A 12,371-nucleotide genomic window follows, 5' to 3' on the forward strand; every position below is an offset into this window, starting at 1 on the left:
AAGGTGAGCTTTATAAACAGGTCCTCCCAAGATGACTCTAGGGGTCTCCTAATTTCCTATGCCCCTTTAGTATGAGGGTGATGAATAATAACAGAAAGGAAGAAAATAATAGAGTTAAAAAAAAAAACCTTAATGACATATATTCTTCCCAAGTCAATTAGAACGTTCACTGAGCATCAGCTATACAGAAAAATAAATATAGTTCTTTTGGAAATATATATGAAAACAGTTCAAAAAGTACAAACTTACAAAGCTAAGGATTTACTATAGATAAGTTTAAAAAATTATAATATTTCGTATTCTTTTTTCTAGTATGATATATAATTTTTAGTGTATTTCAAGAAATGGACATTTCTTAGAAACCAATTGGCAATCCTACTTTTATTTTAACATACATGTAATCAGCTTATAATGGCATTGAATACAAAAGACAAACAAAGAAACACTATTGCACTCAGAAAATACTTCATAAGAAGCATTGCACATGGTAGAATTGATTAGGAAAGGTACACATTTATAGTCAGGTAAGACTACTATTATTCCAAGTTTGAATAATACAGAAGTTTTTCTGATAGGAATTTGCCACATCACATATTGCACATTTTCCAATACTTTCATCCATTTCACAAATATTCCTCATATTTGTTTTTGTCTGTATCTCTGTAAAATGCTACATGTAAGATTCTTAAGACAATGAATTATGTATCATTGAAAAAGATGAGTTACACAGAAGTAAAAACAACAATATAAATACATGATCATCCCACACTTTTGGTGGGAAAATGATTCAGTAACCTGGCAAACTTCTCTAAAAAGAGAAAAATATCACAAAGCTTAGTTTCGTAAGCATTTGTCCACTTACACATGTTCTCTGATTTTAAAAAAAAAATGCATTTAGACTAAATGTCCGTGTGACCAGTTAAAATCTCTTATGTTTACATTCGGTTTTTAATACCACCACCTAACATTTTCAAATAGTGCAAATACACGAAGCACACTCAGTTTTGGTAGTCATCTAACAATAAATAATAACTCTAAGCCTAGTTATTTTATTATTTCTAAATTCTAAAAAATATAAAGTGCATCCATAAGGTTTAAAGTTGTTCTTCTCATTCTTGGATGTAACGATCAGTCAGCCTGTGACTTTTTCAGCTCATGGCAGGAGTGTTCCACACTGCAGATATTCCTGGAATTTCCCTTTCTTTTTTTCCATAGTCTTGTTTGGAAGAAGGTTTCCAAAATAAGACAAAGTTTTCTCACCAAGTCTTTGTGGAAAATTTCTGACCGTGGAGCAGCATTGATCAACACAGATTTTCTCGAGTTCATGTTATAATAGTCTAAAAGCAAATAGGTTATCTCGTTATTTAGCAGCTTTGCTGCATATCGAGTGTAAATTCTTTCCACAGGCTGTGCTGCTGACCCCCGTACTATTCAGATATGCACAGTTCTCAGATCCTGTGACGTTGAACCTGTCAAACGATAAAGAAACTTAGAATTATTTTCAGTTCATCATTTTCATTCAGTTACATGAGAATAAAGTTTGCGAGGGTAGCCTCCGATTTCTTTTTTGCTTGGTAGGAGTTCATGAAGCAAGTCAGGTGATCAGGTGACCATAAACGAATCTATAGAGACACTAAACAAAAATTGAGTGAAAGGGTCTGTGGAAGGAAGATAAAAAGCTAAGAACAAAGACTTCCATTTATCTGGGCGGCATACCACCAGAGGACTGAGTCTTGGCTATTTCTCAGCTAAACCCCTGGAGAAACAGTTCCCAGAAAGTTTACACATTCAACCGTTAGGCATACAATGTTAGAGGGTGGAAGGCCCCTGAAGCCAATCTGCATGTAAAGAACCATAGGACACATATTAAGAATGCCTTTTCTAGAAATTTGAATTTATTTTCCATATCAGGAATCATCATAAAACTATTTAGAAGGCAAGAAATTTATTCAGTTCTGGGTTTTCAGATGACAAACATTAACACTGACTATACAAAATGTTCTTCAAACTTCAAAATGTACATCAATTACAGGTAATAAAATTAAAGTCAACATCTTCTGTTCTGCAGCCAGTTTTCTGTCAGGTTCATAGAAGCTTCTAATTTGCTATTAGAAATATTGTGCTTTATTCCTCTGAGGATGACAACTGGGAAAGAGTAAAAGGGAATTATTTTTTAAAAAGTCAGCTTATCAGGAAAAAATGTATATGAGATTGTCAATGTTCTGTGTTTCTTTTTGCATCATCATAATTATTTCTGGACTATGTTGAGTCTATTATTCACACTAAAATTTGCTGAGACAAAATTACTAGAAGCATTTATTGTATGACTTCCAAGTAGAAAAAAAGAAAAAAATAACAATGTTAAAACCCTTCTTTAAAGAATTCAAAGGAGTATAAGCATATAAATCAGATTGATAATGCTCTGCTCGTAAGGACACAACCGTCATATCCAACAGTGCTTTGAAAGAAAAATGGCTTCCCTGAGCTGCCACTCTGGGGAAGATAAAGAGACATCTTGATCCTATACTGTTGGTGGGAATGCAAGCTGGTGCAGCCACTCTGGAAAACAACATGGAGGTTCCTCAAAAAGTTGAAAATAGAGCTACCTTATGACCCAGCAATCGCACTACTGGGTATTTACCCTAAAGATACAAATGTAGTGATCCGAAGGAGTGCATGCACCCGAATGTTTATAGCAGCAATGTCTACAATAGCCAAACTATGGAAAGAACCTAGATGTACATCAACAGATGAGTGGATAAAGAAGATGTGGTGTGTGTGTGTGTGTGTACACACACACACACACACACACACACACACACACTGGAATACTATGCAGCCATCAAAAGAAATGAAATCTTGCCATTTGCAACAACGTGGATGGAACTGGAGGGTATTATGCTGAGTGAAATGGTCAATCAGAGAAAGACAATTATCATATGATCTCCCTGATATGAGGAATTTGAGAGGCAAACTGGAGAGTTTGGGGGGTAGGGAAGGGAAAAATGAAACAAGGTGGGATCAGGAGGGAGACAAACCATAAGAGACTCTTATCTCACAAAAGAAACTGAGGGTTGCTGAGGGAGGAGGGAAGGGAGAGGGTGGCTGGGTTATGGACACTGGGGAGGGTATGTGCTATGGTGAGTGCTGTGAAGTGTGTAAGCCTGACGATTCACAGACCTGTACCCCTGGAGCAAATAATATATTATATGTTAATAATAAAAAAATAAAAAAAAGACATCTTGAAACTTACCAGTTGTTGAATTCTTTGCCATCTGACCATTTCCATGTTTGATTATCTTCAGTTTTCAGCCCAATCCAATGATTAGTTATACCCACATGTTGTTTTAAAAAGCTCTTGAAGAAAGCATAAAGGAGGTGTGTATTAAATAACCCGTCTGCATAAGTATGTAATTCACCCTATTTTTGAGAAGCTTCAATTCAAGGCATGATAGCAAAGCTGATCACTTATTAGCTCTAGTTAGGACAAGCTCATTGCGATTTTTGGTCTTTGTCATTAAGTAATCAAAGCAAATTGTAAGATTAAATGGAACCCTGATTGCGACCTCAGACTGATCATATGACTTTCTGTGACTAAATTTTCCTACAAGGGCATTAGGTACAATGGAAGCAGAAAGAAATCACAGATTATCTCTCTTAAAAAATAGCAATAGTTTATGAAATTGTTTTTGAATACTATCTTACCATGTCCTTTTCAGAATCAATGAATGCAAGAGTCGCGTCCTGTTCATAGCAAAAGTTTTGGGCCAGCATCCAGCCCCTCTTTTCAGTGGAAGTAAAGTAGCATTTCCTCTGGTATCCAATCCAACCATCCGAGCATGAAGAAACGTGGTTCTTTGATGGCAAAGAGGATATATCTTGGCCTGGACAATTGTATTGGCCCACTGTGAACAGGAAAGTGGTTTGTTTTAGTAACAAAAGAAAGTAAATACTCACAGTATGCGAAATCAGTTCAGGGGGTGCTGTGCAGTGCTAGGTGACAATGTTTAGGATGAGAGACAAGGAGTGAATTCTGAGAAAAGCAAGAAGAAGGCAGGTTCTCACCTTGTCTAATCTGTTCTGCCTCATTGTTATTGTCAGGGTATAAGAAGTAAGAGGATGTCTTTTGGGCCATAATCTCAGAAAGGGGTAGGAAAATAGAAAAATCTTGCAAGTAGTCTTTGGACTGGAAAGGGGAAAGGGCATTATAAATTACAATGAAGTCAATATAACACTATTTTGGGGAGATGAAGGACAATAATTTGCAGGGAACTAATTCAGAATAAAGACAGATCTCTGGCTCAGGATGTTTCATAAAGTTGTAAAATTTCCTGTTTGTAAAGACACAAACGTATCTTGGTGTTGCTATATGTTTTGAATACCATGTCACAGTTGACTCTTCGGGAGATTCTAGATATATTTTAAATTGTCCATAACCACCATTCTGTGGTCTTGGAGATAAAAGACGAAAGACTGACAAATTTTTGATTAATTTGTAGATTAGATACTATTTTTTCCTATCAACAATGAGTGTGAAGCCCAAATTTTTTTGCCTAACTAAATGTCTATTTAGTTAGGATCTAAATCAATCCCTTTATTTCAGATTTTAAAATATGTTCAAATGTAATTTTCCCCCACAATAATTTATAAAACATAGACACTTTTAATACTTGTAAAGAAGTTCTCAAAAACTCAGAAAGCTCGGCATTGATCATCTAAGGAATATGGAATTATATTTAGTATTCGTGAAGAAATCAGCCATATATCATAATTGGGGTGATTCTAAATTGATCAGGATTTCTCATTAATTAGACCAAGTAATCCCTGTTGATTTCAGCTGGACATGAATGCTAACAGCAGAGACTCAAAGAATTCATGAAGTACAGACCCACCTGATACAGCAACGAGAGCTATGATTAAAACAGTGATGAAGACCACATTCATGACAGCACATGGGACAGGAACTTGAAGGCACCCTTCACGCTGTGTTGCAAAATGAGGTCTGGCTGCATTATCTGAAGAGAGAAAGTTGATGATGAATTCAGGCAGCATTTACATTTCAATGCCTCCTTATCTTCTTATATGAAATTTATAAGTTAATTTCTCCCAAATTTTGAGTGAGCTGGGAGAGTGAAACAAATCAGGGATAATAATGAGATCATAAAATATCTTCCCAATCTGTGCACTTAGTAGCTCCAAAAATTCTAAATATATCATAATTTTATTGTTTGAATCACAAAAACATTTATTAAGTATATGATTATCCTAGAAGACATATAAAATGGACATCCTAAGCATAGTACTTTGACCTCTGTGTAGTTATTGTTTAAGAGAAATGACATAAATACAACAGACATGGATAATGAATAAAAAATACTGAATTGTTATATAAATAGCTACAACTAGCATGACTGAAAATTAAAAAAAAAGATTGATGGTACTTTTTGGTGTGTCTGGTACAGATGTGAAGCAATTGAAATTTTCATATATCACTCATGGGAGAGTAAAATGGAAAAATAACTTGGGAACTTTTTTTATACAATAAATATACACCTACCCTATGATCCAGCAATTTGACTTGTATAAAACAAGAATGTTCATAGCAGCTTTACTCTTAAGAGCCAAGTCTTAGAAATAACCCACATATCCATCAACAAGAATAAAGATAAATTATGGTATATCTGAATACTATTTAGCAATTTAAAAAAACTGATAAATGCAACAAAATGCATGAATATAAAAAATGTTGACTAAAGAATATGCAGATACAATCATATAATATATATTTCCATTGATACGACTTTCAAGAATTGCTGAACTATAAGTGAAATAAGTCAGCTGAGAAAGACAAATATGGGGTGCCTGGGTGGCTCAGGGGGTTAGGCCTGTACCTTAAGTTCAAGTCATGATCTCAGGGTCCTGGGATCGAGCCCTGCATTGGGCTCCCTGCTCAGCAGGGAGCCTGCTTCCCCCACTCTCTCTCTGCCAGCCTGTCTGCCTACTTGTGATCTCTCTCTCTCTGTCAAATAAATAAATAGAATCTTGAAAAAATAAGAAGTCTTTTTTTTTTCCATATGATTTCAGTCATGTGTGGAATTTAAAAACAAAACAAATGAGGGAACACACAAAAAGCAGAATCAGACCTATAAATATGGCGAACAAAATGATGGTTGTCAGAGGGAAGGAGGATCAAGGTATGGGTAAAATGGGTGAAGGGGGAAACGGAGATACAGGCTTCCAGTTATGGAATGAGTAAGTCTGAGTAAATTATGGGGTTGAGAGGCACTGCATAGGGATTATAGTCAATGATATTGTAGTAGCGCTGTATGGTGACAGATGGTAGTTACTCTTGTGGCGAGCACAGCATAACATAAAGGGATGTAGCAGTACTGTGTTGTACACCTGAAAATAATGTAACAATATGTGTAAACTATGCTTTAAAAAATAGTTGAACTAAACTATAGTGATATAAATCAGAAAAGTGATTGCTTTTATGTGTGTAGGAAATGTAATTTGACCAGAAAGAAACACAGGAACTTTCTAGGGTGATAGAAAATTTCAGGGGTGCCTGGGTGGCTCAGTCATTTGAGCGCCTGCCTTTGGCTCAGTCATGATCCCAGGGTCCTGGGATCAAGTTGCCCATCAGGCTCCTTGCTCAGTGGGGAGCCTGCTTCTCCCTCTCCCTCTGCCTGCTGCTCCCCTTGCTTATGCTCTCTCACTCTATCTGTCAAATAAATAAATAAATTCTTTTTTAAAAGAGAAAATTTCAGTGTTGATTGGAATTGTTATAATTCATTAAACTGCATATTTAAGATTTGTGCCTCCATTGTACATAAATTATACCTCAATTAAAAATATGTGAATAAGGAGTCAGATATCTGAATTTTCCAAGAGAAGTTAAAATAATAGAAGAAACATAACAACATTAAACAACAAATGCTATGTGGAAGTTAATTATTTAATTTACCTTCCATATAATGCTGGAACAGAGTAAAAAATTTGATTTCACCAATAAGAAATATTTTTATGGAATATGAATCTGATGTGAATGATGATTCTTAGTTTAAAGAAAACTAGAAGAATATCTGTTTTAGAATATAAATAAATAATTAAGGAAGAAGTGGAGTGGATTCTGTGTCCAGAGTTTGAATTTGATTTTTCCAGGATGAGCTCTCAGGATTTTTAAAATTTGGCCTCATGAAAAATCCATATTTCCCTATTACATTCTCAAAACCTGAAATGTAAAATGGCCACTTGCATGATATTAGAGTTTGCCATACAAAATAGCTTCAAATGCAAACAGACCCTATTTTTCAATGTGTATGACTTTCATAATTAAAAGGATGTTAGCAGAGAACATATCTTGAAATTTTTGTATTTCTTTTCCTTAAACATTTCTCTAAAGTCAAACTGAGCAAAGAGATGTGCTTTCTTTCATTGTTTATTGGTTGCCAACTCAGTTTTTGCTGCTGGGGATTGTTTTTCCCAGTGTAGGTCTGCATTGAGATTTTGCAAGAGAAGCCTTTACCAAGCCCCTATCTACTTCTATTTCTCACAGCTTCTCAAAGCAAATCTTCCTTTTTTCCATCAGTCGATCACCGGAAGCAGCCCTTGGTAGGTAGGGTAACAAGTTCAGAGCTGTCTGTCTAGTTTCACTTCTCCCCATGTGAGAGTCAATCATGCCATTTAGACTCAATGAAGCAACAGTTCTGGTTCCTTAGTGCACACGAACCCATCTGGATAGCTCATGGACTCAGAGCCTAGCCCAGTCTATTGGCTTATCCAGGGGTAAGCTGTGGACATGATTCTCAGACTGTACATTCGTTTTCCATTCGTGAGGGCTATTGTTACTCACAGTTTGACTTATCACCTAGGTGACAAAACACTGCCCCAACAGCAAACTTCCGCTCTGATTATGGTCCTTGTTCACTAATGAAGAAACTGAAAATAAATCCACAGTTGTATATTGAGACACCCAGAAGTGATGCTCAAGGATTGTTCATACTAATAAAGCAGCCACAAGAGCAGCATAAACTAAACATTCAGCAGGAAATTGGATGAATTCAGAAAAAGCTGAGGATCCCTGAATTAGGTCCTTTCAACTATGCTCTCTATTTATTGAGTAGTTTTATTATTATATTATTATTATATTATATTACATAATAGATACTATGTTATATTATATATATTACACTATTGTAGTATATATTATTATGTACATTTCTCCTTTTCAACAGCTCAACTGGGCCATGAAAGTATGGCTACCTAGCCACCAAAAATCTCTGTGGCTTACAGTTGTTATCTACAGTCGATTCTGTGTTCTTAGGTAAAAGATGGGTTTATCAAAAGTGACTGGTGTCTTTTTAAAGTAAATCAGTCTAAGAGACACACTCACAAAATAATCCCTTCCTCCAGATTGTTTAGCTCTGTTGTTCGTAACACACCCCTTTATTACTGGATAACTTTGCTTATAAGTAAACTGTCCCTGCCACATGCTAGTGTTTTGGAGCATCTTATTAATTAGATAGGAAGAGACAGAAACAGAAGTCAAGAAAAATTCACAGAAACATATTATAGGAGAAACAATGAGAGCATTCTAGTAATAAGAAGTAGAACAGATCTGTGGACAGAATAGACGAACAGAAAAGAGGAAGAGGTAAATAGCTAAGATAATCCTATTTTGATGTATTTTGATGAAAAACAAAAGAAAGGAAGAACCATGTATGATTCGCGTAGAATTTGAAGCCCAAGATTGAAAGGGGGAAACAGAATGATGAAACGAAGAGTTCGGAAGAGTTCCATGAAGAGTACAGAAAACAGAAGTTTGTATTTTCAAGAATTTTTCATGACGTTCTCCTAAGAAAATACCTCTGGACATGGTTAATGTTCAGAAAATTTTATAGCTATTCTTTCAAAGATTGGAAACCCTCATTCCCAGCAACTGGAGGGTGCTGTCATGGGAACCCAAGCTGAAGCAAACAGAAAGCATACAGGGATGGAAGGTGAAGGCAATGAATGTACTTGGTTACGGGGAAAACCATTGCTCTAAAGAGGAGTAATGCTTCCCGAAGCACGTACAGAGGGTTATGGAAAAATGGTGGTGAACACACGCAGTGGGCCAATGCTGGGAGTTTTCTAATTAAATCTGAAGAATTGATGTGATATAAACTGAAACAAAAACAGATTTCTAACGATCTTCAGAAATCCACCTTTGTGGTTTCCCTCAAATCTCAGGTATCCTGTCTTCTCATGGTTAGAGAAATATTTACTTGTTCTCATTTTCTCCTTTACCTGGACCAAAGTAAATCATAATCAAGTGTTTCTAAAGACAAATGCTCATTTTTTTAAAAAAAATACTGCTAATATCAGAGGACAGAGGGGTAGATGATAGATGACAGACAGTTAGATGATAGATTGATGTGTGTGTGTGTGTGTGTGTGTGTGAGAGAGAGAGAGAGAGAGAGAGAGGAGATATGACAGGTATATGTGTGTGAGAGAAAGACAGACTGACATTGTATAACAAAGGTCTGACTTACTTTGTTGTCCACCCTCTGGATGCAAGGAGCTGTTCTCTGTTATGGAACAATCTTCAGAATTCATCTTTGTTCTAGTCACAATTCCCTGGTTAATCCCAGGCCAAGCCAGTCTAGAGCGAAAGTCTTTGCTGAAGCTCTAGTCGAGTCTCTTGAGTCTATGACCTATCTCAGTCTTTATATTCCGTTGTATTGTCTCCACCCTCTTCCTCCTGCCTCCGAACCACTCAACTACATAAGTTCTCTTTAATTTATGCTCCAGCGGCCCAGACAGTTTACAACGTGTTATTGTGGTGAGCTGCGGGTTTTCCCTGTTGTCTGCAATGTGCTTTCTCACAACTGTAGGTGTAGCGTGAAGAGACTAGCGGGGTTTTCCCAGGATCTGAGACATCCTTCTTTAAATTTGTGAAGAACACAAATAACTTAGGAGACGACATATTAAGTAAAGAATGAAAAGTTACGAATTCCTAACTTTGAGGTGGAAATAATTTGGAGAGTAATCATTTCCCTTGGAAACTCATTCATTTATTTAATTAATGACTGATATTTATTGAGCATGCGATATGAACCTGACACTGTTTGGGGTGAGAGGATTTACTGTTCAATGAGAATTTTAAGATCTCTGTCCTCATGAATCTCTCTCCACTCTGGAAGAATTTTACTTTGGAAACTATCAATTGGTTGTCAGAGGGTTATCGTTCACTTCTTCCCTAGGGACTAGTTCTTTTAAGGTATCATTTAGTACATACTTACTTTAAGGAAATAGAAACCTTGTGGTCTGGAACTTCCTTTCTATGTTCTAAAATTGTATCTTAAATTATGTTTCATTTATCTCCTGTTAACTTTTTGGTCATATTTGACTTTCATTTAGATTGCCCTAATTTGTCCTAATATCTTATTCTTCTCTGAATTTTCCCTATTTTAGATTATTTTCCTGTATCTCTGAGGTGCCAGACATTTGGAGTGTGATTATTTTAAAAAAATGTATTGCCATGGTATCAATACCATCCCAATGAGCTATAAAGGCAGAATGTCTGTGTGTAGTGATTTAAGGAGGAGATCAAAATATCACTCATTACTGATCTTGCTGCCAGAATTTTCATCATTAATAGCACCTCTTTAAAGACTATGTGTTTTCAGATTAAAGCCTTTGTGGAAGTATTATACCTGAGTGGGTTGGGAATTATCATCGACCACAGCTTAGTTTGGCCATCGTATTTATTTGTTAACCTAAGACATGTAGAGGTACATGTTGGTCTTAAGGGCTCTTTTTGCTTCCACTCCATTTTTTCAGTCAATTTCCTACACATAATAGCAAGAAGGGTTGTTTTACAATTAAGTCATATCACTTCGGTGAGATGTTCATCTCTTCCTCCCCCAACCCCGTCCCCACCAAAGGCTTCTTATCAAAATTACCATAAGATCCAAGGGCCTTCTTACAGTTGACAAGGTCCATGATCTGCCCCCTAGCTACCTCTCCTGCCATTTTCTCTATTAGTCACTGTCTTCTTCAGCTGTAACCTCTGCTATACCACAAAAATGTCAAGCACACCCTCACTACAGAGTCTTTGTATCTTCTCTAAAATGTTCTTCTTCCATCTCCTGGCAGGTCTTGCTCTCCCTACAACTCATTTGATTCACTATTCAACTGTGATCTTCCCAGAAAGGTCTTTACTTACCTTCTCTATGTAAAATAGAACTTCATGTTCTATGCCACTGTATACCTTTATCTTTCTTTATATGACTTGGTGATATCTGATATCATGCAATTGTTTATTGTCTACTTTCCTTGCTAGACTGGAAGCTGCTTGGGGACAAGAACTTCTTCTGGCTTGTCCCTTCTGTGTCTCTAACACCTGATATAGTAACTGGAACCTGGTATGTACTCAGTATGTACAGTACATACAGTACAACAATGCATTGTTGAATGCGTTGAGTAAATAAATATGAACTAATGAAAGAATATGTATAAAAACATAAAATTTCTAAACTGTAGTGTGCTACTTGGGGACGTATGTAGGATTATAGACGGCCAATGGATAGCAAGTGCACACTTGAATATTGCGAGGAGTGATAGAAGGGTCAAGTTGGGTACTTATGGGAAACGGCTGATACTTTTGCTAATTTCTTTGGGTGAAAGCAACTTAGATCAGATCTGTATTTTCTTTTAAAGTTGGGACATCTGGATTAATGTCCACATTCTGATACTAATCCCATACCCTATATTGTGACTAAAGCATGGGAATGAGACGATATAGGAAAAACGAAGGGGACTTAATTCCTCTAAGGCCACAGGCCTGAGGCAAATGTCTGAGGTTAAAAGTTTCCGTATTCTTAGAGACAAATACCTCCTTCTGGGGAAGCAAACAAATGAGAAATAACAGCTTTTAGGGATTAATGGTGGCCTGGGCAAAATTAGAAGTCACAATTTAGTCTGCTTGCACAGGTATTTCTACTTTCCTGGAGCCCTAGGAGAATGTTGACTGTGGAGAAAGGTATCCTGAGATTGTCTCATGTTCATTGAAAAGTAAAGACGACAGATAATGACCATGGGACTGAAGGACGCTTCCCCACTCCCAGACCCTCCTTTGGAAGAGCGCCTTTATAAGCCTTGCACTCTACCCCTTTGGGGAGTGACATTCCTCCTTCTTGTTGATTCCCTTGTATACAAGCTATTTCTCATAAACTCTGCCTGGCTATCTTTGTCTGGTGTTCGGTGTTCATTTTTATGACATTGAGGCTCAAGAATGGTTCTGGGGGTCCGGAAACAGGATAATAGAGCAGTTACAAATCTGCAACAGTATTTGAACTCTCTCAAGTCTCTCTATAAAGAGATAG

At 36.6% G+C, this 12,371-nt stretch overlaps 1 protein-coding gene across 1 annotated transcript; it reads right to left on the reverse strand.

Annotated features, from left to right (window-relative positions):
* Window positions 1-357: 357 nt before the first annotated feature.
* On the reverse strand, window positions 358-9,853 carry CD69 (CD69 molecule). Its single transcript, XM_080811337.1, has 5 exons — window positions 9,537-9,853; window positions 4,893-5,015; window positions 3,706-3,905; window positions 3,254-3,357; window positions 358-1,469 (listed from the first exon to the last, which is right to left on the reverse strand). Exons 1-5 carry the CDS (start codon window positions 9,598-9,600, stop codon window positions 1,361-1,363), a joined length of 600 nt encoding a protein of 199 aa, XP_080667463.1. The 5' UTR covers window positions 9,601-9,853; the 3' UTR covers window positions 358-1,360.
* Window positions 9,854-12,371: the final 2,518 nt, after the last annotated feature.

This window comes from Martes martes (genome assembly GCF_963455335.1).
Source record: "Martes martes genome assembly, chromosome: 8".
In the NCBI taxonomy this organism is placed as follows: domain Eukaryota; kingdom Metazoa; phylum Chordata; class Mammalia; order Carnivora; family Mustelidae; genus Martes; species Martes martes.

What these genes read in the sequence shown, in the direction of transcription:
- CD69 (XM_080811337.1), bottom strand. Translation starts at nt 9,600, where the DNA reads ATGAATTCTGAAGATTGTTCCATAACAGAGAACAGCTCCTTGCATCCA. An exon ending in TTGATTCTGAAAAGGACATG is followed by an intron (nt 3,358 to 3,705) that starts GTAAGATAGTAT and finishes GCTTTCTTCAAG; the next exon opens with AGCTTTTTAAAACAACATGT. An exon ending in GGCAAAGAATTCAACAACTG is followed by an intron (nt 1,470 to 3,253) that starts GTAAGTTTCAAG and finishes ATCGTTTGACAG; the next exon opens with GTTCAACGTCACAGGATCTG.